This window comes from Motacilla alba, chromosome 2 (genome assembly GCF_015832195.1).
Source record: "Motacilla alba alba isolate MOTALB_02 chromosome 2, Motacilla_alba_V1.0_pri, whole genome shotgun sequence".
In the NCBI taxonomy this organism is placed as follows: Eukaryota; Metazoa; Chordata; class Aves; order Passeriformes; family Motacillidae; genus Motacilla; species Motacilla alba.
This window is the reverse complement of record NC_052017.1, coordinates 71,102,768-71,129,983: the sequence shown is the minus strand read 5'-3', so window position 1 is coordinate 71,129,983 and position 27,216 is coordinate 71,102,768. Positions and strand designations below refer to the sequence as shown.

General features: G+C 40.0%; 2 protein-coding genes across 5 annotated transcripts in view; one reads left to right on the top strand and one right to left on the bottom strand.

Moving 5' to 3' along the window:
- DROSHA (drosha ribonuclease III) overlaps positions 1–7,732 on the bottom strand; it is a 72,153-nt gene extending 64,421 nt beyond the window's left edge. Inside the window, exons 1-5 of one of the 4 annotated variants that reach the window (XM_038127097.1) lie at positions 7,681–7,732; positions 5,977–6,096; positions 3,978–4,835; positions 1,473–1,565; positions 332–563 (exon numbers count right to left, since the gene is read on the bottom strand). In XM_038127097.1, the coding sequence (XP_037983025.1) occupies positions 332–563; positions 1,473–1,565; positions 3,978–4,828 (1,176 nt within the window). In that variant the 5' untranslated portion in view covers positions 4,829–4,835; positions 5,977–6,096; positions 7,681–7,732. Of the gene's footprint in view, positions 1–331; positions 564–1,472; positions 1,566–3,977; positions 4,836–5,976; positions 6,326–7,680 lie in introns of those variants that run through there. The other 3 variants (XM_038127100.1, XM_038127099.1, XM_038127098.1) reach the window with 3 other exon arrangements.
- A 14-nt stretch (positions 7,733–7,746) lies between these two features.
- Positions 7,747–20,339, top strand: C2H5orf22 (chromosome 2 C5orf22 homolog). The gene is made up of 9 exons (XM_038127101.1): positions 7,747–7,901; positions 10,337–10,482; positions 12,046–12,195; positions 14,132–14,591; positions 15,185–15,247; positions 16,249–16,370; positions 17,248–17,314; positions 17,901–18,040; positions 18,608–20,339. The coding sequence occupies exons 1-9, from the start codon at positions 7,797–7,799 to the stop codon at positions 18,738–18,740; spliced, it is 1,386 nt and encodes a 461-aa protein (XP_037983029.1). The 5' UTR covers positions 7,747–7,796; the 3' UTR covers positions 18,741–20,339.
- The last annotated feature ends 6,877 nt before the right edge of the window (positions 20,340–27,216 follow it).

Sequence of the window (27,216 nt, the reverse complement as noted above, 5' to 3'; positions counted from 1 at the left end):
TAGCACTTCTCCAAGTTTGCAGGAATATACAGTGCTTGAGGCATCTTTGTTCACAGGTTAAACACAGTGTATAACAGGGAAAAAATAGATTTTTCCCTCCTGGAGACAAAAAAAACAAGTACACCTCTTCCATGTACCACTTATGTGAATGCTAACAGACAGAAGAAACAGAGGAAAACAGTGAATAGCAACAAATGAAGCTCCTAAGAGGGTTAAAAGGCTGAGATGATTGGGAAGAGAAAAGAATTACATGACACAAAATGATGATCCTGCTGAAGGGTTCATATTATAAAAGATGTCTGCAGTCATTTTAGAGTTCTCACTGACATACCACTTGATCCATAGGGTCATTGGAATAATAGCTTTCAGAATGGGTACAGCGAACCCAGACTGGCTTAAGCAATTCCTCATCTTCCTCTTCATTTTTTTCAGATGCATTCTCTTCTGTTTCTTTGTCTTTGACAGCAGTATAATTTTTCTCTTTATTGGAGCTCTGGTTCTCAGACCACCTCTCTCTGTCCTCCTCCCATCGCGTTCTCTTTCTCTCTCTGCTTGGAGACCGGCTCAGTGGGAGAAAGCAAACAAAAGCAATTCTCTTTATTATTTTAAAATGAAAAACAGTTTACTTCAGATCAGTAAGTCATTTTATCATATAAATTGCAGCGAAATCCAATTGCCTTTCCAGCTTTTAAAGTTTTTTACTCTTGCACCATAAAGAGTACAAGAGTAATTTGTAGTTTTGAACTACTATAAAAATGACTTAAAATTCGATGTGCTTTTTATTTTAAGCCATATTCAATGATTACAATAAAAAATACATGCCATTTTAAATTTAAATTCTTACTTGCCTTCTAGGTGAATTTCTTTTATTTTATGTTAGGAACTCATTGGTAAAAACTAAGTCACATTATCACAACTAGAAGTTACAATCAGAAGTTTCAAAGCACAGCTCATAAACTATTGGCATGACAAAAGAACTTGAGTTTTGTTAACAGGATTATACAGAATCCACACTTCTGTTACTCTAATACACCTTTGAACAACACAAGGTGCCTCACAAGAGTAATGCTTTTGAAAGAAGAGTAAGGAAACTACCTACTTTTTTTTTAATCTCCTCTGCCTACAAAACCAATAATGTTGCAATATTTTCAACTATCCAGCATTCAGAAAGGAACAGCAATATAAGAAAAGCTTCTAGAAGATAATCTAGAGTGACTTTAAATAATTTTGGTACTTTACAGACTAGAAGACTTAAGAGAAAGTCTTTAGGACGCAGCAGTGAAACTCTCTTTCTCCAGAGATTAATCCTGTTTCTAACTCTACAAGGTCTTGCGATAACTGGCATGTATCAGTAGATGACTATAAATTTAAGACACTCATTTTTTCTGCGTTTCAGATGCATACACAAAACCTCATGTGAGTGGATGCACAGAGCCTCAAATGCTCATGAGACCACATGCAGCCTTCCTTACCTTCCTGCTCTCTTGTAATCCTTTTTGTAGGATCTGTCTGGTGATGGTGATCTTCTGCTGTCACGGTGCCGATGCCTCTCCCTCTCCCGCTCCCTTGAAAAGTTCAAAAAATAAGTTAAATGAGAAATCTAGCATTTCTTACATTCTACACCTGAAAGGAACACAAAAGCAGCCTAAGATCATGTTATGCAAAATGACATCCACATGCTGACTGCTAAAAACACAGATGTTCTTAACATTGACCTTCAAGAAACTTGTAAAAGACAGTCAAGCATCCATGTCCTCCAACTTTGTCACAAAGCCATCTATCTCAATACTAGAATTAATTCACACCATGCAGTGGTGACATCCATGAATTCCCCACAGGACTTATTACCATTTTTCTTCTTCTCCTGTTATGAATGGCAAAGCAGTGAAGGAGCTGAGGTTGTATCACCTGGAGAAAAGGAGGCTCAGGGAAGACCTTGTTGCTCTCTACAACTGCCTGAATGGGGTGTTTAGCCAGGTGGGGGTCAGCCTCTTCTGCCAGAATGAAAGGAAACAGCCTCAAGTTGCACTAGGGGATATTTTATTTGGATAGCAGGAAAAATTTCTTCACCCAGAAGATTACTGAGCAATAGAATAGGCTGCCCAGGAAAGTGGTGGTATCATCAGCCCTGAAGGCACTTTAAAGAAATGTAGATGTAGCACTTAGGGACACGATTAAGTGTAAGAGTTAGCAGCATTAGGTTACAGGTTGGACTTGATGATCTTAAGGATGTTTTCCAACCTAAATGATTCTATGAAACTACTGTATTTATTAGGCAGGAAAGATCACACAGGCAGTTTTTATACTCTGCTAACAGCTGGTAAGTCACTGTCCATCTGTTAAAACTTCGAGTCTGCTGATACACCAGGAATTATAAACAGCTGCCTCAAGTGGCTTGGTGGGTTAACAGAATGAGTCAAAATTATTTATGAACATGCATATATATATGCTTGTTTCCACGCTTATAATATGAAACAATGCAAATTTGCAAAGCAAAAAGTTCAGATAAATTAGATATTGTTTTTCCCCAGCCCCGTTTATTGGTGCCTTGTTCAGGCATGGATTCAGTCTTCAGAGAGAGCACATTCTATGCCATCTGATTTGCTTAAGAGACAGATGCTGCACAAAAAAATCAACCCTATCCAAGTCTGGCAAACAGTTCTGAATCAAAGTAAGTAGACACATGATCAAGTAGATCTGCAAGCTGTTGGCCTAAAGCAGCAATCCAAAAGTGTTTGAGAAAGAAGCTACTGAAAACATGCATTTTCAAAACTTAAAACTGAAGCCTGAAATTATGCAGAAAAAAAGAGAAAACTCCACAAGCACATTAAACAGAAAAGGCCAATGCCTTAATGCTGGTTGCATTCAGTTGTAGGAAAATCTTTTTTTGGAAAATCAAATAAACCTACTGAGTGTGAGACTCAGGTTATTCTTTTGAATGCAGATGTCTAACATTCTGTAATTAAGTCTCTCCATATCTAAATCAAAGGGGCTTCATTTACACAGGCTTTATGTGTAAATTCATGCTCCACACGTGGTATGAAAAAATTCTGAGCTTTTAAAATTAAGAGCATGTGATCCGGGAACTCCGATAAATACTTACCTTTCCAGTAGCTCTTTGAATATTTTGGCAAAGCTCATTAGACACATGAAGAGCTACAAGCAGAACAAATCTAAGACATGAGAAAGGTTTAACTGATGATGGTTTGCTCTAAAACACGTCACAGCAAATAACACCAGGTCAGCCCAGAATTTCCAAGCTATTTGTGTCCATAAGAACACATAAAAGAAGATGGACAGACGTTTCATGATGAATCCCAAAAGAAGTAGTGCACACTCTGAATGACATCTGAATGACATCAGTGAAGCCTACAACTGACCCATACTCATTTTCACCTCAGTAGTCTCTTGAGATCACGGGTTGGCTTACTGAGGTCTTTACTCTGAACACAACATGCTCTCGACTAAAACACCTTACTGCAAGTATTAGCTATGGGCTCCTGTCAGACTATAAACCTCACCAAGTCAGTGTTCTCTGCAAATACAAAGCTTACTGAAAGAAAGTAAAACCTGGCATCCTAACTCTGGTACCTAAATCCTGAAATTTGAAGTGCCGGGGCTTAATTGCTTGGAAGACTCAACCTTCTATAGTCTTAGAATGTCATCTCTGTTTTCCTGCCACATGTGCATAAATTTCTAAGGTAAATATGTTGAGCGCTACTCAACAATCCACTCAGTGTGATGCAAAGAAGCTCTTGTTTGAAACCTATTTCCGTGGACAAGATCAACAAGTCTGCCGGCTCACAACTGTGAGGCAAAGCAGTGTACCTGAAAGGTGTCTAAACAGTAACTTTTCCCATGAGACCTGACTACTGGCTACTTCCAGAGCTAGAGGGACAAACAAGGGTAAGGGAAGAACATTGATGCAAACACATACTGATGATGACATCTCTCCCCTGCAGGTAGATAACAGTCACCTGTTTCGCTCGTAACTTCTGTGATGAGGTGATATCCTTCCTCTGTCATAATCCGTCCGGTGCCGACTGCTTTCCTGCCTCCTCCTATCCGGGCTGCGGCCCCGATCCCGACGATCCCCATGGTTAGCGGAGCGATGCCTGTCGCCGTGAATGTGACCGTGCTCGCGGTGCCGGTGCTCATCGTAGTGCTTGCTCCTGTCCGGGGAGCGCCGGTCACTCTGGGACTTCTCTCCCTGGTACTGCCCCGTGTGCCGGAAGTGGCTGCTGCTGGCGCTGCTGCTGGCAGTGCTGCTCGGGAAGGAGCCGGAGCTGTGCTGGTAGCTGCTGAAGCTGGGCGGCGGGAACGACTGCTGCGAGTACCCTGCCGAGTACACGGGCTGGTAGCTGACTTGCTGTGGCATGACTGGCGGGGGGGGAGGGTGTGCTACCGTGGGGGGAGGCATCATGTAAGGAAAGGTGCTTTGTCCAGCAGGTGCTCCTGGCACGGGAGTGTTGCTAGGGTTTGGCACTGGTGGAGGAGTGGGAGGGAAACATGGAGGCACTGGGAAGCTCTGCCTCATCTGGTGGTTTGGGAATGGTGGCCTCATAGGACACTGGCTGATGGGATTTTGTGTGGAAGGGGGCACTGGAGGAGGATAGGGCACAAAGTCTGGCCTGGGAGGCATGTAACCGGTGGTTGGAGGGTTGGAGTAGGTTGTCGGAGGGGCAGTTTGCTGCTCATACTGGTACTGCACGGAGGGCTGCTGTGGGTGAAGCTGCCGGAGGTTCTGAGGGCGGTAGGTCTGTGTTGAAGTTCTTGCTCCTGGTCCCCCCTGGCCACGGGGACATCCTCGCCCAGAATGGAAAGACATGGCTCACCTTTATTGAGGAAAATAAAAATCCAGAGTCACGCAATTTTTGTAAGATGCCCTCAATGCATCTGCAGGAGCTACTCGTGAAGTGCTGAAACTGCAGTTTCCTTTAACAGAAGCAGTAAATTATAACCACTTTCACTGGGAGCTTTGTGCTCCTCAGACCTTCAGTGCAGGCCATTTATGCCCCTTTTGATTCCTTTGAGCCTCTAATCCATGAAAGCACTTACTGTCTTTAAGCCAGAACCCAAGCTGGATCATGCTTTACGAGTTAGGGCAATGTAATTTCAACAAATTATTGTTATGATGACAGGTCAAGGATACAAGCACCTCCACTAGTACTTAGACACTTTGATATAAAACCTTTGTTTACCCCGCACCAAAGAAACCATTCATTCCTAGTAACTGCAGTGGTCATCCAAAGTTGCATAACAATGAGTTCTCTCTAGAACACAATTCTAAACGTTGGGCAGAATGACTTGACTAACACCTCATTGCATGCCACCTGGCCCAACAAATCATGTAAATTTTAAATTAAATACTAGCAATTTACACTCACTATTGAGTCCCCAATGTACTAAAGGACTGAATTCAACAGACTCTTCAAAGTGTTTTAAGTGAGGTAGGTATATTTTCCTGGAAAAACAGGTTACACATCTTACAGGTCACGGAAAAAAATCATGTAGACTGTGCTATTCCTTAATTTTCATTTAAATAAATGATTCCCAAGAAATCCCTCAACTGCCTTCTCAGCCCTGTTACCCTTGAGAAACTATCACTGCTTAAAGTAGGCTTAAGTGTTGCTCAAAACTAGGCATGTATTTAAGGCATTAACTATTATAAATGAAAGCACTGTGCTTCATTAAAGTTTAAATTGATTCTTTAATAACAATGTTAAGCTTCAAAACCTGAAAAAAAGGGGAAAAAACACTAAAAAAAATCTATGGCTGGAATGGAAGGAGAGGTGAAATAAATGATCTAAGCACCTCCAGAAGTCAAATCCTGTTTTCCGTAAGGGGAAGTGAGAAAGAAAGGGGAGACACACACACACACACACAATTGGAAAGATCACCAGAAAAAAGAAACAAAGCCTCCCTTTCACTGAGGCTTTGCTGATGCTGAAGTACATGCACAGAATATTCTCCCACCTGCTATAGTGCAGCATGGCCAACCTGGACTGCTCAGAGCACTACTCTCAGCCGCATTCTGGTGACACTGCAGTAAAAGACGTAGCACTTGCTCAGAGAGTGTAGACAGCTTCTGGTGAACTGGAGGGAGAAAGGAAAAGAAACACAGGGGCAAAGGACTGATATCAAAGAGAAGGAATCAAGAGGACCCTCCTTACACATGTAGGGCTCAGTGGAAGCCACTGGAATTCATGGTGGTCATTCCCTCTCCAGAACAGCCAAAGGCCAATGTGAGTGAGAATCCTACACTTTGAGGAGATAGCAGCCATGATGGTATAAAGCCACTTGTTCCTTCCAATCAGCCTGTACCTGCTCAGCACCCTCCAATACTGTAAGGGCTCTCAAAAAAAAAAAAAAAAAAAAAAAAAAAAAAAAAAAAAAAAAAAAAAAGCCACAACAAACCAAGGGAGAAAAAAAGAAAGTCAATGTCCATTTTGTGTGGCAATACTGCACCCTTTTGATATTACTAATTACAATCCATCAGAAGCTGAATTAGTTTTGCTTTGGTTCTCCTGCTGTGCTCTACACAACTCAGGCTTCTAACAGAAGACTGTTTTAGACAACGTTCACATACACATTTTATTTAAACAGGCTGTACCACAGTGCCTTGTCTTTAGGGGTGTTCCTTTCTACATGGCACAGCATTCAAACAAACTGTCTTGTTTATCAGCTCTCAGATCTCCCTGACACCAGAGAACTGTTCTTGTTCTACTACTTCAATTTCAGTCCTTCAGGATGCACAGAATCACAACTGGAAAAAAAGAGTCAAAAAGACACGAAATTATCTAACATGGCCAAATTATTTTAAAGCTCTCTCTGCTGCAAACTCAAGTCACATTCAACTTTCATTTAAAGTTAAGTAAGTTCGAAAACACGGAAAAGGGCAAACTACCCTTCCCCTGTCACCTAAAGAGGAATTTTGTTGCACTGACGGGAGCCATTCCCTTCTAAAGCAGCACTGGTCTCCTAATAAACTCGCCTCTCCCTGCAGATGCACTGCCGAGAGCAACTGGGCACTGACACATCGAGAAGGGAGCACTGAGAGGTGACATCATCAATGTCTGTGTCTGAGAGAGGGTATCAAAGAGGATGGAGGCAAGCTCTTCTCGGCAGTGCCGTGCAACAGCACAAGAGTGAATGGGCAGAAACTGATGCACAGGAAGTTCCACCTGAACATGAGGAAGAACTTCTTCAAGTGTGCGGGTGCCCGCGCATTGAACGGATTCCACAGAGAGATAGCGGAGTCTCCCTCACCGGGGATATCCAAGAACTGTCTGGACACAATCCTGTGCCACGTGCTCTGGAATGACCCTGCTGGAGCAGGAATATTGGGCCAGATGACCCACCGTGGTCCCTCCCGACCTGACCTATCCAGCGCCACCCGGCCTAATCCCACCGCCGCCTCCCGACGGCCCGGAGGGCGGGGGCACGGAGCCGCTGAGCCGCCCCCGGCCGAGCTCCGCTCCCCGCTCCGGGCTCTGCTCGGCCACACGGCCCCGCCAGCCCGACCCCGCCAGTCCTGCGGAGCCGCCGCGCTCCCGACCCCGGGACCCGCGCTCCCGCCACGCCCCGGCCGCGACCCCTGCGCAGCACCGCGAGCAGCGCGGAGCGGCCCAAAGGCGGCCCCGCCGCCCCTCCGCGGGCAGCCCGGCACGCCGAGCCCACCTGGCGCCCTCGCCGCCGCCGAGGCCAGCGCCACCCGCAGCGCCCCGGCTCCGGAACAGGAAAGCGGTGGGAGGCGCTGCGGGCGGAAGCGCCGCCCGCCCGAGGGCTGCGACGGCATGAGCGGAGAGGAGCCGGGGCCCGGCGGTGCCTCCCGGCCCCGCGGGGCCTCCCGGCGGCACTACCCGGCCCTGCCCGTGTGGGTGGTGGAGGACCACCAGGACGTGAGTGCTCCGCGCTGGGCTGCCGGGGGATGGGGACTCTCTCGGGTGGGGCATGGGGAGGGGTTTCGTTTGTTCCCGTTTGTGTGTGGTTGTTGGTGCTTCTCCGCGGCGCGGATGCTCAGTGGGGCGCATGGAAGCGAGGAGAAGCGCCCGGTGCGGTCCCCGGCGGCCTCCCCGGGAGATTCGCTTTCCCGTCTTGTGTGCGGGTTCTCCTTGGGAACGGCCCTCCCCTCCCCAGCCACACACAAACTCTAAAGCTGCCTTCCCTTCCGCTGCTGAAACATCAATGAACTTCTGCGCCCAGGGGACCTGATTTTCGTTCCCGATTCAGCGGCTGAGCTACTAATTGCCATGATAGCATTTTGGCATCTTTTAAAGCAATCATCGCTGAATGTTTTTTTTTCTTCTTTGTATCATTAATTGCTGTGATTTAAAGGAGATAATACCTACGTTACACTGCTGTTATAATTTGCTAGCTATTAGTGGGGTGCTTGGAAACTCAACCCTACCCAGTGTATGACATGTCAGCAGAGGATGAGTAAGTATAATCCCATCCCAACTAGTAGATTGACTCCCACTTGACGAGAAATGTTAAAAATCTGGAGCTTTGCTTTTTTTCATGGAGTCATTGAAAAAGGAAGTAAAGGAGGAATTGCTTTTGAACTGCTGCTTCTGATTTCTCATGGGTTTTTTATAATAGCATAAACTGAGGCTTTAATCCTAAAATAACAGATTCTTTACTAAATTATTTGCAAAGAGCAAATTATAGTGTAGTAAAGTTTTTTTAAAGACAGTAATGTTACAAATTTGCAAGTAGTTTAAGGTAATTCATTTTTGCTAAGACTCACTGAATATGTGATGTGACAGCTGATTTTTCATGGTAGGCAAGGACTTAGAGTGTCACTGTGGTAGGAATTCTGAGATAATGCGTCTTAATGATCCTTCTTTGTTTTTGTCTCTATATTTCTGTTTCCAATTAGCTTAAAGTTCTAATAATACTAAATACTTGATTTAAAATGTTTTCAGTATAGGAATGTGGATGAATTGGTCTATCTTGCATAAAACATAAATGGCTTTTTGTCCCAAACTTCACCGAAAATTTTGTATCAGCCTTGCTGACAGTGATGTTCCCCCAGAGCAAGTTGTCAGTAGCTGCATCATGCACTGATTAATAATAACAGCTGTCATGAGGGAAATTTTGTTCTTAATCCCAATCAGGAGAACTTTCAAGGTTAGAAAACTTAGTCTCTCTTGTCTCTTGCAATCAGTAGCTGCACTTAGCTGAGGTGAAGCTTCAATTTCAATTGAAAATACTGTAGGTTGTTTAGTAGGCCAGATTGCTTTCTTTTTACAAAGAAGTAAAATCCATGGGTCAGGGAAACCATGTTGGTTTTAGTCTTATCTGTCGATTTAGTCTATCTGTCTTATCTATTTTTGCAATAATATACATATGATTTATGGTTACACCTATGCAATATGCAGGGGTTTTCATCTTATTCAGTTTTATGCCAAAAAAAGTAGCTCAGTTGCTATTGTAATGCAGGGGCCACAGATAATTTTTGTTGCTTCTTACAGTCTTCACATTCCCTGTATGATAGGGCTGTGATTCACAATCCTTGTTGGATTTGCTCTGGTAGCCAAGGCAGTTGATGCCTTCTAACTGTGGACGAGACTCTGTGTACTGCGTCTCCAAGAGGAATCAGCCACCAGTTTTCTCATTTTTACCACCCTATGTTATTGCAGTTCAGTGGTTTGCTATGCTGTAAATTGGTGAGTTAACTCATCTGTTTTTCACACTTCTGAGTGAAGAACTTCAGCAGGGAGTGAAGTTGGGCAGTTGAGAAAAGTAGTCTCTATTGCAAACAGTCATGGAGGGATTAGGAATTAATTCTTCAAAAGGAATAGATTTAATGGTCAGCTAAAGTTTAAATCATGGTGGGGTCAGTTTTCAATCTTTATCAGTTGACTTACAAAACATAAGGAGCAAACTGTTTTTACCTCCATAGCACCAGTGCATGGTGAGGAAGCTTTATATCATGGGGAAAGAAGTGCACAGGCAATGATCTGCAGAAGAGGAAGGGCATTCCTAACTCTTAGTTATAAAGGGAAAAAAACCTCAAGCATCTAGGAATTGAGTTGAATGGCTAGTGAGAAGAGCTGCTGCAAACAAGACTTCCTATAAAGAAAGAAGAAGGGTGTAAAGCTGTGACTTTTCAGCAGTTTCTCATCTGGAATGCTTGGTTTTATAACGATTACTGTTCATGAGTTATCTTGCCCACTGGAGTTATTTCCCCTTTGTATTGTTTTCTGTCTCCTCCTCCCTCTAATCCAAATTCTAAAGGAATAAAAGTGGTACTGGTGGTTTTGCTGCTAAAGCTGTTGCATTTTTCAGTCCACTGGCTATCATGAAAATGTTTTTATTTGTGTTGCTTTAGGTGCTGCCTTTCATCTATCGTGCCATTGGTTCAAAGCATCTTCCTGCCAGTAACATCAGTTTTGTTCATCTTGATTCCCATCCAGACCTTCTTATTCCTGTGAATATGCCTGCGGACACCGTATTTGACAAAGAAACTCTTTTTAGGTATGTCCTGGGTAGGATCATAGAGTAGGATCCTGGGTAGGATCATCAGAGTAGACTTTAAGTCTAATTCTTGCTGCTTTTGATTCACAGTTAATATTGCTATGATTGCCTAGGAAGGATGAACAAAAGAGATACAAGTCAGATTCAAGTTGTATCTTCTGTCTTTTCACTTTTGCTGAAACTTTATTTTTTAATGGCAAAAGTTACCTTGCATATCAAGCAATTTTAAAATTTTAAAATAAATAAATAGTATTTAAAATACTGTTTGCTTCAGTATTATGGTGATTTACAGCAATTACAAGCTGATGCATTTGGTATATTTGAATCACCTTAGCCAGAGTCAATATTTCATTCTCTTTATTGGATGATTAAAAGGTTTTGTGGACTTTGTCACAAAATTATTGAATGCTTTGGGTTGGAAAGAACCTTAAAGATCATCTAGTTCCAACTTCCCTTGCACGGGCAAGAACACTTTCCACTAGACCAGGTTGCTGAGGTCCCCATTCCACCTGGCCTCGAACACTTCTGGCCATGGGTCACCTACAACTGCTTGGACAGCCCATGTGGTGTGTCTGACCAGACTCACAGTGGAAAATTTCATCCTAATATCTAATCTAAACACAGTCTCTTTCAGTTTAAACCCTTGTCCTATCACTGCATGCCCTTGTAGAAAGTCCCTCTCCAGCTTTCTTGTAGTTCCTTTTGAGGTATTGGAAGGTACTATAAGGTCTCTTGCAGCCTCCAGGCTGAACAACCCCAACTCTCTCTAACTGTCCTCATAGGAAAGGTATTCCAGCACTCTGATCATCTTGGTGGCCTTCTCTGGACCTGCTTGGACAGGTCCATGTAATTGTTATGTGGGAGGCCTAGACCTGGATGCAGCACTCCAGGTGTGTGGTTTCACGAGAGCAGAATAGGGGAGAAGAATCCCCTCCTGTAACCTGCTCATCATGCTTCTTTTGCTGCAGCCCAGGATACAGTTGGCATCATACACCTAAAAAAATAGGATCTTGATAATGAGGAAAGATGCTTATCCTATGGATGTGGATTGACTCACTTTAATTACTGGGATGATATTTAAAATACACTTGGAGCAGTTTACAATAAAACACTCTCATGAGGTCAGTTTGAAGTTATTTACAACAATGTTGATGATGTTCCTTGCACTTTCCTCTGTCTGATGTATCAAGAGATAAAGGGCTTAGAATCACAGAATCAGTAAGGTTGAAAAGGCCTCTAAGATTATCGAGTCCAGCCATTAACCTAACACTGCCAGGTCCATCACTAAGGAGTTTTTAATCAAAGTGTCACACTAAAAGTGAAGCTAATTCCACTCTATGTCCAAACCTTTTTATACCTACTGCAGACATTGTTGATTTGTCTTGTGAATAAAGATTTCCTTCTTTTTCTTTCTTTGTTGATGTTACCCTTACATGGAGTACTAGTTTTAGATGATTTGCATGGGGGCCTTCAAGATGTGGAAGATGTTTGTGGTGTTCTTGACCATTTTTATTTTTAGGGAAAGTAACATTGCTATCTTCTGTCTTTCTCTACTGATTACAGTGAATTAAGTATTGAAAACTGGATTATGCCTGCTGTTTATGCTGGCCATATTTCTCAAGTAGTGTGGCTTCACCCACACTGGGCTCAGCAGATCTCAGAAGGGAAACACAGTTTTCTAGTTGGGAAAGATATATCAACAACAACGATCAGGTAAATTGTCTGCTGACATATTCTAGTAATATAAAAGCCATTCTATAGCTTTTCATTGGAATTTTTTTGTTTTCTTGGATAAAGATGAACATTTAATTTGTATTTCTAATTTCCTTAGAACCTAATGCAGTTACATTTGTATCAATTTAGTCTTTGGTCTAACTAGTAAAATTGTTATTTGGTATCAGCCATGACTGTTTTTCTAGTGTGGGGTGGTTTTTTTTGTTTGTTTGGAGTTTTTTTGGTTTTTTGAAGTTAATCTAGTTCAGCACTGAAACAGGCACTCAAGTAGTGAATTCTCCATCATTTGATAGAGGACAATTCACCTGAGCAGCCTTATCTAGCTTTGAAGTCAGTTCTGCTTTGATCAGATGATTGACTAGAAACTTCCAGTTGTCTCTTTGAATCTCAATTATTCTGTGATTCAGGTCTGAATCAGAGCCCCTCATCATTCTGCAGGATGCAGTCCATAATAATTTTGTTTTCACCATATTCACAGTGTTGTGATTTTGTGCAGCTTTAGGGGTTATTTGCAAGTCATGTCTCTTGTGAGCGTAACAAAATAAATCTTTTGAAGCAAGTTTAACAGAAAACAGCAGAGAAATACTTTGTTTTACTACCTGAAATAAAACACTTAAAGCTCTACAATTCTGAATCTGAACCCTAAAGGGAACCTAAATGATTTTTTTTTTAAAGCTAGTGCTTTCTATTACATTTAATCATTTAGCCAATATATAGGAATAATTCACAATGGTCGAATAGCTCTCTCACTGGTAGCCTTAGCAGGCATGCAAACAATGTTTCAGATTTCTTTTTGAAAACGGTTTGGTACATTTTCTTCAGGTTCTATTCTTACCAAAACCATGAAGGAAGAAAGGGAAAGAGTCCTCATAAATACAAATGTCCTAAAAGTTTTGACAAGAAATGGATAAGGCGATAGATACAGCCTCATCATTAGTGGACACTAACACTCATTGTGAACCCTTCAGAATTTCTGGGAAGATGTGCTGTGATTGCCTAGTCAGCAAGATGGGGTTGTAATCCAGCCCCAACCTTGACAAACTGAGGGTAATCCACCCACAAGACCCTGGGGAACTAAACTTCAAATTTCTCCTGCTTAGGAAATGATTTGTCTTTGTGGTTGATTGATGGTGATACCCTGTATTCAAATGAGGCCTTACCACAAAGAAGCAGTTCACACTTCTTAATCTTTTTTATAATTTGAGTTTATGATGATTAAGGCTTAATGTACTGCAATACAGATTGAAAATTCTGTTCTTTAAATTTTCACTGTAAGCAGAAGTTTCAGTGTTGCTTTTGGTTGATTAGTTGTTTTGTGGGGTTTTTTAAAGTGGATTCAATTGATTGTTAGCTATTTATCTTCTAGTTACCATGTTTATCCCTTGTGGAATGTGTTGGGGGTAAAAAAAAGTTTAATTCTACTTATGAATTCATAATATTGTATTTCCACTAAGTCAATATTTATGCATTTCAGGGCACTTCACAAACCCAACTATCATAATTTTCTCAGAAAATTATAAAACCAAGACAAAATATCCATAGGTTTGCAATCTTACATGCCATAGTATTGATAACATCTTGTCAATTCTGGATGTTGTCTTTAAAATGAAATTCAATTTCAAATTAATCTTAGTAGCACATAATGCATTATCTTTTTCTTATGCATTAAAACCTTGTAGAGCTATCATAATAAATATAGAGTGAATTTTAGTATATTCCACAAAAATAAGTAGAAAAAACGTTAAAATAATTTAAACCTGAGGATTAAAAAAAATAATTTTGTCTACACAGTTTTTTTGCTTTTATTAGCCATCAAACATCTATTCATTCTTCTCTGGATCCCTAAAGTATAAAATGCTTTTTCCTAAGCTCTTTTCCAAGATGTGTATTGACTGGGAGTTATTGTCAATTGTAGGGTTACAGGCACAGATAATTACTTCTTAAGTGATGGTCTTTATGTTCCTGCTGATCAGCTAGAAAACGAGAAGCCTTTAAATTTGCACGTCATTCTCATCAATCCTACTGAATCATCAAACAGCCGTGAAGGAAATGGCGAAATATCATCTGCTAAAAGACTGAAGTTAAATACAGATGACACAGCAAGTGCCACTTCTGCCTCTTCAGTGGCTCCTGGTGACTTTGATCAAATCATCCAGAGTGTGAAGAAAAAGGAAATACAAAATGCAGATGCCCTAAATGGGGCAGAAACTTTGGCAGAGGGCTCAGCTTCAAGCTGTCTTAAAAACAGTGAATGCCCAATAAGGGACATTGCTAAAGATGTCTGCCAAGTACTGCAGAAGGGGGATGCATATGTTTTGGACATCGACTTAGATTTTTTTTCAGTTAAAAATCCATTTAAAGAAATGTACACACAGGTAAGTATGGAAATTGAGTAGCCTCGTACCACTCACAAAAGAGTCCCAGCCTTAATATTTATGTCTATGGAGAAATTCTCATCTAAGCTAAGTTAGCAGATTAGCTGATCATGGTTAATGATTCGTGGTAATATTTTAAAGAGGTATTTCCATTTTAAAGAAATATTTCTAAGGGAACATATGTGGTAAAAAATTTCAACCACCAAATAGGGGGAGTTTCTTACACTTGGTATCAATATTGAGTGTATGTTCAGACTCAGGGGTATACTCAACTTCTGCTTGTTGCTTGGGACATAAAAGAGATTACCTTCCAAATACCCGCAGCAGGATTCATCGGGGGAGATGAGAGCCTTTATCATTTTTTACCCTCTCTAACCTGTGCTTAGAAAGCCATGAGGGTACCAGGAGACTGCCTTTCAAAAGGCACAGTAGTGTTGATTGTCCAAAGAGTGGTAGCCTGTCCTGATGAGAGGCTGTTATACTCATTATTGTCTGCCATACTAGAGTAGGGAAATGATCTTTTTTTGCAGGCGTTGAGATTTGGGTTTCTCATTTGAAGTGTCATTTTATTCCTCTTTTTTTCTTTTTCAAAGACAGAGTATGAGCTTTTGCAAGAGTTGTACAATTTCAAGAAGCTACATAAAAATGCAACAGAGGTATGATGCTTGGAACAAATGAAGGAATGATTCTTTTTATTTACCCAATGAAAATGAGTTACGACAACAGGAAGGAACCTATCAAAGGTGCTTAATGAAGTGGTCTCACATTAAGCTGTGCAGCCGAATGCTAATCAGCAGCATCTTAGAATTTTTTTTCTATTAAATGTTTTGATTAAACACGTGACTTGCATAAATATTTAGCATGAATGTGAAAAATTGTTTCTGTAAACAAAATGGCAATTGGCATGGAAGGAATGAAAACCTAGTAAGTCACCAGCAAACTTGTTCTTTTTATGGTTTAACTGGGCTTAAGTGGGGTGTTTCTTTTTTGGTTTTTTGGTGGCTGGGTCTTTTTTTCTTTTTTTTTTTTTTTATTCCTCCTTCCAGCTTCTCCCATTGCTTCCTTTGTTGCTCTTTTCTTGATAGTCAGAGCTGTGAGGAATGTGTAATTGGTATTTTACCTTTTTGTTTAGATGTGGAAAGGATGGTATTATGCTGTACTTTAAGTACTGCAAAAAAGTACTGTAATGTACTTTTCATTTTATGTGCTGTGTGCTTCTAAAACATGGAATACAGGCTTTCATAATCTCATCTGAACACTAATACAGAGAGATTCAACACATTTAATTGTCACAAATAAATGAAACCTAATTAATATGTGTGAATAAAGAAATGAGGATATGTTGAATATTGGCAGATTGATTTTTATATTTCTTAGTTAACCAGCAATAAAACCAGGTACATATTTAAAAGGTGGCTTTTTAAAATTTGTAGTGGGAAAACCAGAACAAATTGAAATTATTTATTCTGAAGATATAACAGTTTCTGCAGGCATTTGTTATGATCCTCTTGAAAATATGTGCTGTAGGAATGAATCTGTTGTTTCTGATTCCCCACTTCCAGTAGGTCAATCATTACAGAAATTAAATCATAGGATAAGTCATGATGTTCTTAGTTCTTTTTTTTCCTAACATAATTTTGTATATGCTTATTTAAAGGAAGACTTGCTGGATTGTGTTGAAAACCGTGTTCATCAGCTGGAAGATCTGGAAGCAGCATTTGCAGATTTGTGTGACAGTGATGATGAAGAAACCCTACAGAAATGGGCTTCGTATCCTGGGTAGGAGGTTTCTAAAAGGCCTAAATTGCAAATAGAAGTTTGAGAACTGATTAGTCCAGCTTTTTGATAACAGAGAAGTATAGGATCTATGCCAGTATATGATTTTTTTGTTTAGTCCTAGAGGAGAAAGAGACAAAACAAAAGGAAAGGCAGTCTACTGTCTTCAGCACTTTGGAAGCTCAGTCTTGTACAGCCTCATGCAAGTTTTGTTGCCTGTGGATGGCATATTTGGTAACTAAAACCTTGGTCATCAATGTGTAGCACAGCTCTCAAAAAAGGCAACAAACCAAGGGGGGCATGGAGAAGCAGTTCTTTTGTGCTCTCAAAGGTTCTGCTTTCTTTGGAAAAATGGAAATTAATGGAACTGAACCTGAGCAACAGTCTCCACTAAACATCTGAACTGCGTCACTCTGCTTTTAAACTAGGTGTTTTCACATGGAAAGTTTTCAGATGGAAAGAGACAGGGAAAGTCTGAGCTTTTCCTTGATAGGAAAATCATTAATTTTCCACATCAAATGCAGCAGTTACTGTACGACCTCTGTAACAGTGACAAGAAGTATTTTCTATAAAGTTCATACGACTTTTGAGCTGCAACAGCTTCTCCGCAGATATACCCTAAAAGGAGCACAAGGAAGACTTGCCAGAGGCAGGTATAAATATAGGGACTTTATAAGAAAGACCTGGTGAAATAGTACAATAATACTGATAATTTCCATTTTTGCAGGTGCAAGGTGACAGAGGAGCAAATTTCCTTTTCAAATCCTAGGTCATCATTTCTACTTCCCTCTTTTTTCCTCACTTTTTTTTTCCTAACCATTTAAGGTATATAAATGCTTCCAACTGTTTGTAACAAATTTTGGTTTTGTTTTAACTCCAGAATGAAGCCACTTGTTCAACTAGTTCACAGTTTGAAAACCAGGATGGAAAGCCCAGACTATGAAATGGTAGGTGACAAAAAGCAGAAAGCAGGCAGATATCAAAAACATAGCTTCAGCAGAGAGGGAGAGAGTCATACTCCCTTTCAGACTTGCTTCTTGATTCAGGACTTGGTGCACTTTTGGTAATTTTCCTCAGGTTTTATGTCTTATTACTTAGACCAGCTTTTGCTTTCAAAGCTGCTAAAATTCTAGTCTGCTTGTCTGTCTATATTTAGGCAACTTAAGTGTGACTTCCCAGGACTGTGATGTCTTGGGCTGCATCCTGTGAATGGAGGCTAAATTTTATCAGTCTGTTGATCTCCTTTGTAGAACTTACATTATAAATAGGTATCTTATTTTATCAGAGATATATCATCTTTCAAGGGCTGCAGCATACTCTGAATTCATAAGTAGAGGTACAGTGTACTGGAGATAACAATCCATACAACCTCCAGAATTGTACTTGTTTAAAGAACAAGCTGGGGGGAAAACCCCCGTGTCTGAAGAGGTGCAAGTTACCTGTTGGGTTAGGGAGCCTAAAGACTTTCTGCATACATAAGCTATATTGATAATTCATCAACAGACATTAAATCTGTCTTTAATTTACCCACAGGTCCATCAAGCTGGTCTAACCTGTGATTATGTGGAGCTTCCTCACCACATTAGCACTGAAGATGAGATTGAAGGCCTCATACAATCCATTAAAGTTCTACTGACAGATCTGCCCAAGCCCACACTGGTGACAGTTGCTCGGTAAGACTGTGCAGATATTTTCACTTCAAAATGTCCAGACTATACTTGTAAATCTAAACAAAACCAGAATCATCTCTGTAGATCTTAACAGATAAAAAATTCAGGAAGTCAATTTTTAGGAGTATCTGTTTGAAGTTCATTAATAGATACTGTAAAAAAAGCTATATGCCAGGTATTGTGAAGATGTTTTTCAAGTTTTCCTGCCTACGTCACCAGTAGCATTTCAATTTTGCAATCTAAATTTTCCATGTGTCCTTTAATTAGATCATTTGCTTGAACTTTGACTGTCATTGTGTTCTGTGCTAGATTCAGAAAGCAAGTATAACAGGAAAGATTAGATCGTGTTCCTGGTCAGCTGCAGACTTTCTATTACACTTAAAATGTAGTGATAAGAAGCACAGCACTATGCTTCAAAGGGATACTAGGAGGCAAAATTTGCCACAGTTTGAAGCTTCAGCCTAGCCACAGAGCATTGCAGGAGTACACAGTGTGGTTATGCTTGTGATATCTGTATTCTCATGTTTCTTTATTTCTTTTTTTTTTTTTCTTTTTTTTTTTTTTTTACAGATCAAGTTTGGATGACTACTGCCCTTCAGAGCAGGTTGACAGCATTCAAGAGAAGGTTCTCGATTTACTTCGTTCAGTGTATGGCTCACTGGATGTGCACTTAGATTACTCAAGCACTTCATCTTCTTCGTGACCCTTATTCGTGTGTTGCTGTCTAATGCAGAGGATTAATTTAAAGTGTTCATTAGTTGTGATTGCAAGGGGAAGACTGCTGTTATGTCAGCAGGTGGCACTAGAACCCAAGCTGACCCAGCTAGGGTTTGAGTTGCATTGCTTTCTCCACGTTGGCTGCATCTGAACTGTTACCTGTTTGGCTTTATTCAGATTAGTGCTGTAATTCTTATTTTTACTGTCTTGTTTCTTAAAATTGGTGCAAGAGAAACGACTTTTTGTCTATAAATTGAGGGGTTTTGTCCCATTTCTTTGTGACTGTAAAAAAAAAAAAGTAATTTCTTAAAATGGTTTTCTGTTGTGTATGTTTTTTGTAATTTGGTAACAGATTTGCTCCTGAGTTGTATTATGTCTTTTAAAAACTGGTCTTAAAAATGCCCTTAAAACTGTTGGTCCATGTAGTGATCTTTCCTATGTGTTGTGCTGAGATGACCCTCTCATTTATCTAGAGCAGCTCATGGCTTCTGCCCCATCCATAGAATGTCATTTATGTACATTTTCTGGTTTGTGTTATTTTGCCTTAGAGTATTTTATTGGTGGCTTAGATAATATCCCTAACGTACAGACATTGGGCTGATATTTTCATTTTTACATTATTTTGTGGATAAAAAGGATAAAGGAGGATAAAAAGTATGTGTGCATGCGCATGCTTTTATGTTTTAAATCCTGTAAGGAATTGATGGCTTCTTCAGAAACAAAGATTTTGCTTCACTGAAATCAGCAGCAAAACATTCTGTACTAGGTTTTCACTCATTTCGGTGTTGCTATTTAGGAAATAACAGTTTTAGAACTATTTAATTTAGAAATCAATATAGTTATAGAGAAAACTGTCACTTTCAGAGGAAAAAATCCCACAGGATTTATTGGGAATGAAACTGAAACAGGAAAGAAAATGGTGCCTAGAATATGGTGTTTTATTATGAATAAATTTTGCTTGTAATTTCTTCTGAAATAACGGAGTTCATTTACTTTACTCTTTGCTTTACAGAGACTTTGGGCACTCTTAGAGTTTTTTAATACTTCTGTTGTTGGTAAAATGACTATATTATAGATTGTAAATATATCATTCCTTTAAAATATTTGTTCTGTACTCCAATAAATTCCATGACCATGGATCCGTTTTATTTGTGGTTTTGTGACATGTCTGTCACAAGGAGCCTTGGAGCCAGTATCCTTAATACTTCATAAATTATAAACAACCATACATTGCGTACAGCAATGAAGTGCAGTCAGATTATGTGCTGCTTATGTAAAGATTTGTTTTTTTTAATGTTAAAGATCCTTCGTGCTGGGCTTTTCATAAGGTTGTAGAAAACAAAAAACCCATATGGGGCATGGCTGAGCCCCTCCTGGGTGGGCAGGTGCGAGCTCGTTTTCCTTGTGGAAAGCCTGGGGGGCTAGGGAGGGCAAAACGCTGCCTGGCAGTCAGGGCTGAGGGATCCAAGTGAGGGAACCTTTAGTATAGACCAAATCCAACAGTGCCTGCATCTCTGCCTGAATGCTGCTCTGGGGTGCCTTGTTTGGTGAGGTAACAAAATTAAACTTACTTCTTTGCATTTTATCTGTGGTCTTGTGGTTGTTCCTGTGCCCTGCCTGTGCTGGTTCATGCACACGTGTTCACCACAGTTGTGCAGAATCAAAATAACATCCTGAATTGTCTATTTGTTATCCAAGTTAATTAAGAGATCTTTCTTTCAAGCATAGTGTTTGTTTATGAATGTCAAATTGTTGTCATCTGAAATATCTGACTAACACAGGCTGTGTATGTGCCAGAAAATGCCATAATAGCAAACACATCAATTTCTACATTAAGGACATTTGTAAGGTCGTTTTTTACTTTGGTGAAAAGTAATGAAGTCAGGCCAGAAACAGGTGTCTCTTATTTCTTGCTTTTGCCCTATATGGCTTCTTTATTAACCAGATGCACAAATCCTCCATTCCCTATGTCTGCCTCATTTCCCTCTCAGCTTATTTCAGGATAATGTATTATGCAGAACAAGACAGTGAAATTGCAATGCATAATTCCTCTAATCAGTGCTGCAAGGATGGGACATGAAGGCCCATTAGAAATAAACCCACCTGAGGTATTAGCATAGCAGCACTGTCTAAATCAGCAGCTTAGTATTGTCTCTTGTGTCTACATGCCTCTGCCTGCTCTGCTGCTCCCTTTGGCAGCACTTTGGAGGGCATTTGCAGATATTCCTCAGTGGTAGAGATAGTTCTGTTGTAATTGTGGCTCAGCTTCCAAGATGCACCATCAACCTGAGTAACCACACACACACATTTGTGTGCAGAATGAAATAGAGCCTTAAACTAGATACGCTGAGCAGCCTCTGCCTTCCCTGTGCATCATCAGCTCTGCATCCCAGCCGCAGTGTGGATTCCCAGCTTGCCACTGTGGAACAAAATGAGTTGTTCCAAGAAGAATGAACAGGGGATGAGTCAGATGGTGGAGGTTACTGTATTCTCTGTTAGCATTTCGTCCCTTCCTTGAGGCTTCTGTCTTGGTGGCAGCTCTGACCATTCCTCTCTGTTGGTAATGATGCTGTGAGTCAGTCACCCTAGACTTGGTCAGAGCTGGACTGTGGGGGCTGAAGAGTCAACTCCATAAATATCTTCTTGCTGCTGCTGCTGAGGAAGAAGAAAATAATTCTCCAGCAAAATCAGTCTTGGGGGATGACACCTTTCCCTGGAGGTATCTAAAAGATCTGCATATGTGGCACTTATGGCTATGGTTAAGTGATGAACTTGGCTGTGTGGGGTTAATGATTTGACACAATGATCTTAGAGGTAATTTCCAATCTAAACAATTCTCTAACTATTTCTAGGAGACCCGGAATATGGGTCCTTTCTCCTTATCCAAGGAACATCCAAGGAACAGCCCTGGAAGGCTCCCTCTTGTCCTGTTTGATGGCCCCTGTTATCCCAATCAGTGCCACAAACCCTTTGTAAGTCCCAACCACTCTCAGGAGGAAGGATGAAAGACATTCATTTTCTGCCTTCAGCTTTCAATGTCTCTTGCAAGAGGAAATCCTCTGTCATCACAGCAGAGGTGCAGCTCACATTCCCCAGTGTAGACAGTCAGGGACCCAGTAAACCCAGTCCCAGCTCCTGCTTCGGCACAAATTCCCTCACTGTCATCAGGTTCAGCCACAGACCAGTCCTGGGAGAGAGGCAGTCTGGCTTAAGTCTACAATGACCCCAAGGGAGAATCATATTAGCCCCTCAAAGATGTTTTTATTCCTTATTTACCTTTGAGGCTGTGGACCACTGTCTACCCTGCTTCTCTGTCACAAGCACAGCTCTGGAAAGTGCTAGGTCCCTTCACTGGTGCTCATGTCCCCACAGACTTAAAGGGACTCCCAACTCCCCCCTCTCTCAGATAAGGGAGCTCTCATCTGCAAAGAAAAGCTTTACTCTCTGTAGTCCCATGCATTCAAGATGTGGTTCTGGTCTGGATTTTTGTCTGGTTTTGTGTAGTGGTTGGGTATTATTTTTACAGTTTTATTGCAATTTCCTTTGAGCTTAAATAATTTCAAACAGGGGTACTTACACTCTCAAGGAAGAAGCCATCTCACTGGAGAGAGAAAAGCCATTTCAGCCTTCCCTTGCTAAATGCTAGTCATGTATTTTCAGCAGCTTCCATGAATATCCTGATGGTTTTGCATATCTTCTACCACAGGGGATTGCACTGTCTGCTGGGCTGCATTCTTAGGGATTTCATGCCTTTAGCAGAATTGTTAGCATACCGTTTTACTTTGGAAAAACAAATAAGTACTAATTTGTGTTTGTCTTTCATTGCTTTACAGAATGAGGTCCATTGCAAACTTAGGGCTAGGTCTCCCAAAACCAGTCTAAAATATGTCCATCTCTTGCCTGCCCTAGGCAATAGTAAATCTTATATTTATTTAATGTACGATGTCACAATGTACAGTCAATAAATATCTCCCAGCAGAGTTACTAATATGGAGCTGAATATTATACTGAATATCACTGTATTACATTATTTTCTAGTGTTTATGTCCTTTGTACTCTGCTTGCTACCCAGCATCTCTTCCAGCCTTTTTTGTAATTGCTTCTCAACATGTTTTGGACAACACAAATTTAATAAGACTCCAAGGTGTACAAAAGCCTTCTGGAGCACTGTGCCCTGCACCAGTTGGTCCTTCCCTGCTGCTTGATTTTGCTCAGCTCTGAATACTAATGGCCAAGCTAACTCAAATCCCTGACTTTAATGTATCAAAGCCTACCTTAGGACTTTCTTCTTTTTACTTCATTTATTTTCTCACTATAAGTACAAGTCACCAGCTATCCAATTCCTACTAACACTGAATGCTTGATATCATTTGTGTAATTCCAATTGCCCAGACTCAGATGCCCCTTGTTCCAATAAGACCACTAGCTTCTCTGAGTTACTCCCTACCTTAGCTCAAGGCCAGTTGTTAAAATGAGACCTGGCTGATCCTCCTCAGTAAATCCTTTTTTTTTTTTTTAAGTAGCATTTTAGAAATGTCTGTAACTAAAGTCAGAATATGGATGCATTTTGTTTCCATGTTTCTAGGTGCTATTTTATTTCAATTAATATGGCACTGCTTAAAGCTAGCTCATAAGAAGTGTGAGCTCATAAGAAGTTCCTTTGAAGTGCAAGTCAAAAGCTAATGCATTAGTGGCTTCCATTTCCCAGATAGTCCAAAAGTCTCAGTGAATGTAACAATATAATGTCAGACAGAAATACTTCACTGATAAGGCTTTGAGTTTCCTTGATTATAAGTTGCAGTAATAGAAATACATTTGTGAAATACATTTGTAAAGTACATATGGTACTCTGGTTTTTATAGGAAATTTGAAAAAATGGAATCTGCAGATTTAAAGTTTCGCCTTTGATAAGGTTATGGATGCTGCTTCTTTTCTAACAAGTCACTCCATGTATCATTAGACAGTGCAGGAATATAGAAGAAGTTCCCTTTTCCCCCGTTTCTCAAATTTCAAGGAGGCTAGCAATTCTAGCAATAAAACTCTGTTCCCTCCCCTCCTAGCTACTCATTCTTGGATTTTTCAAATCTACTTCCTTGCCTTGGTTCTCTCCTTTTTTCCTTCTAAGCCTTTAATTCTTTTGATATTTTTTTTTGCTCTAGACAGCAGACCAATATTAAACTTTAAAACCATATAAGGCACAAAATACCTCTACGCCCTGAATGCCTCATTCTTTGAATCATAACCTGTGCAAAATGCAAAGTGACACTAAAATCATCAAACAAGAAGTCTTACTAAGAAACTATTTATACAGCCATGCTGCTTAAACATGTTGCCAAAATACCCTCATAATTAGGTCCAACAGCTGAAACTAAGGACCATTCAGTGAACAGAATACCCGGGACTGGCCTCATGGAGAAGAAACACTTGTGAAGCACTGAATGCTATTGGGGACGTGTTCCCACTAGTATGTTTGTTTTTGCTGCTGGCTGTGATTCATCAGGTTTCTGAGGAAATCCTGGTAAATGCCTTGCTCAGGTTAACAAATGTTTGAAAACTGACTGGAAACAGAAGACAGTCTGCTTACTTAAAGATTTTTTTAGGAGAAAATTCCAAATACAAACGTGATCTATAATCCCTTTCTTTTGTGTCTTGCATCTTTTCCCAACCTGCCAAAGATACTTCCTCAAATTTTCATTTCGCCCATTTGTAGTTTACGGTCTTATTTCTGGTGCCTAATTTTATAATCAATAATTGGTAATTATTGTTTGGGTAACTAGAAAAATTCACCTTTTCTTTGATTCACTGGCAATAAAGAAACTTTGGCATTTTTATCTGTAATTTTATTAATCTGTAAAAATTTTTCATACTGGGTTAGTCAACATTGTTTATGTTTTTAATGTATTTGCTTCAATGTGGTGTCTAATTTTTTGTATGATTAAAGAAATGTATGAATGTAAGTATTTTCATCTGAAAAATTTAGTATATTAATTGAAATAAGATCAAAATGTTACAACTTGCATACTTCAGAAGAAAAATATATTAAAAAAAAAAATCCATACAGTAGCTAAGAACGAGAGTATGGCTGGGACAGCTGACCTGAAACAGCCAAAGGGCTATTCCATAACACAGAATGTCATGCCTAGGATATAAACTTGAGGAGTTACACAGAAAAGAGTCTGATTGATGCTCATGGACAGGCTGGGTATCAGCAAGCAGGTGCTGAGCAATTGGGTTGTGTATAATTTGTTTCAATTTGGTTTTAACTCTCTCACTTCCTCTCCTTCAGTATTATTGTTGTTGTCATGATCATCATCATTATTATTATTATCATCATTCTATTTTCCTTTGTTATAATTATTAAGCTGTTTTTATCTCAGCACAGGATTTAAAAATTTTTTTCCAGATTCTCCTTTCCATCCTGTCTGGACAAGTGGCAGCACTTTTTATACCTAGGTATACAAAGAAAATTATCATTGTATTGTATGGCATATTGCTAACCAATTAAGACAAGTAAATATGCAATTTAACTTGTAAACATAGGGTAGGTATGACAAGAATGTCATCAATGTCTTTAGATATTTGGCCATAGAAAGCATTTTAAAGAATTGTCAACAGCTTATTGATCTCTGGTCCTAGAAGAACCTGTAGCTAAATTCCATAGCTGGAATCTGTACAATGCAACCCCGGATGAGTACATCAGTGTGCACCTGTAGCTGTACTCACAATCTGTAATGATACAGTGCACAGCAGTGCATCTTTTATTAAGACTAATTTTAAACATACATCAATCTTCATCAACCTATGCTTCACTGAACCTTCACAATCACAGTGAGTGTTCCACTGAGTAAAGGAGAAAAGGAAGAGGGAAATGTAATCCCATTATTTGCCATGTTTGTTACTGCAAAATTTTTGTGTCTGTGATTCTTTGTATTTGTGATTTAGCAGTGAAAACACAGGATCTAGTAAGTTGTTTATGAAAGATGACGACTAAGTACCTTTGACATTATCTCAAATTTGTTTATGCTCTTAGAGTTCTCCTCATGGCCAGTAGGACCAATGCTGTGGCTATGCTTTGAAAATTTTGATTTTCAGAATTATGTATTTCCTGAGGCTGGAATAAGATTAGATGCAATCAGTCTGCTGGTAAAGGTCAAGTTGTATATATATTTCTTTTTAAACAATGATAGCTATAGAAAGGGAAAACATATTTGTTTTCTTTAGATAACAAGAATGTAAAATTAAACACAAAAGGAAAACAATGTGCTGTTTGTATTTGGCACATTGGGAAAACTGATTTTCCAGTAGCAAAGCATAAGCCTGAGAAGAAATTTCTGGACAAAACAATTTTCTATGTTTTCCCAGGAGCAATTCTATATAGTCACACACATAAGTCACACTGGTATTTGATGGGGCAGAAAAATAATCCCAGCTTTAGTCTAGATGCCTTAATTACACAATAAACTGAGGAAGATTTCAGGACAACAAAGGAGTTTGGTGATGATTCTCCAGTCCTGGAAGCAAAAAACAATATTACTCGCCCTGTATAATAAAACATCATGTGAAAGGATGTGAATTAACACTTTAAGCCCTGTTCATCCATAGATGAAAGACCAAGAGAAACAATTTGGTCTGTAGCAGAGCTAGAGAAGTTCTCAAAAATGTGTAGCCTTCTAGAGAAATGAGACATCTCTCACCACCATATGGTGGGACTGAGTGTGACGATTGTGCTCCATCTTCCTTTTCCCCAGAAGAATGCTGACTGGCTCTGTTGACCTTCTTCCAGTTAATTCTGGGGTGGATTAGCAGAGGTGAAACGGAAATTCATGGATCAGCAAATCAGATGTTTTTGGAACCAAAGACAGCTCCAGAACATCTGCAGCAGGAAAACTCAGTTAAGGTCAAGATCAGCAACAACACGTGCAATGGAGACAGTGGTTCTCTGAAACAGGTTGCCCAAGATAAGACATTTCCATGCAACACTGAGCCTGTGACAAATACGCACTTTGATGACACTTATCTGTGAATATACTTTTACTAGGTTTGGAGGTTTTCCGAACAATTGGATAGAGAGATGAAAGAAAAAAAATGTGGGCTCTTACACAGTGTTTTCCAGGTAATCTGAAATTGATGAGTTTCACATTGCTGGAGAATGAGAATAAATTGTCTGATAGTCTGAGGAGAATCTTGGGCATTTTAGCAACAGCAGTAGCAAAGGCAAAACCATCTGAATCGGCCCTTTACTGAAGACAAGTTATTTTCTATGGGTTAAATGAAGGTCACAACCAGCATGATCCTTTTGCAAATTGAGCTATTTTTTTTTTTTACTTTAGAAGTCTATTTTATTGGAAAATAAAACAGCTGCTAAAGGTTGTCTCACCAATTTGACTTGAAAAGTGAAACCTGGGACTTCAAGAAATTTAAAAGGGCTGTACATTTCCTCCTACAAAATTAAGTAATCAGTA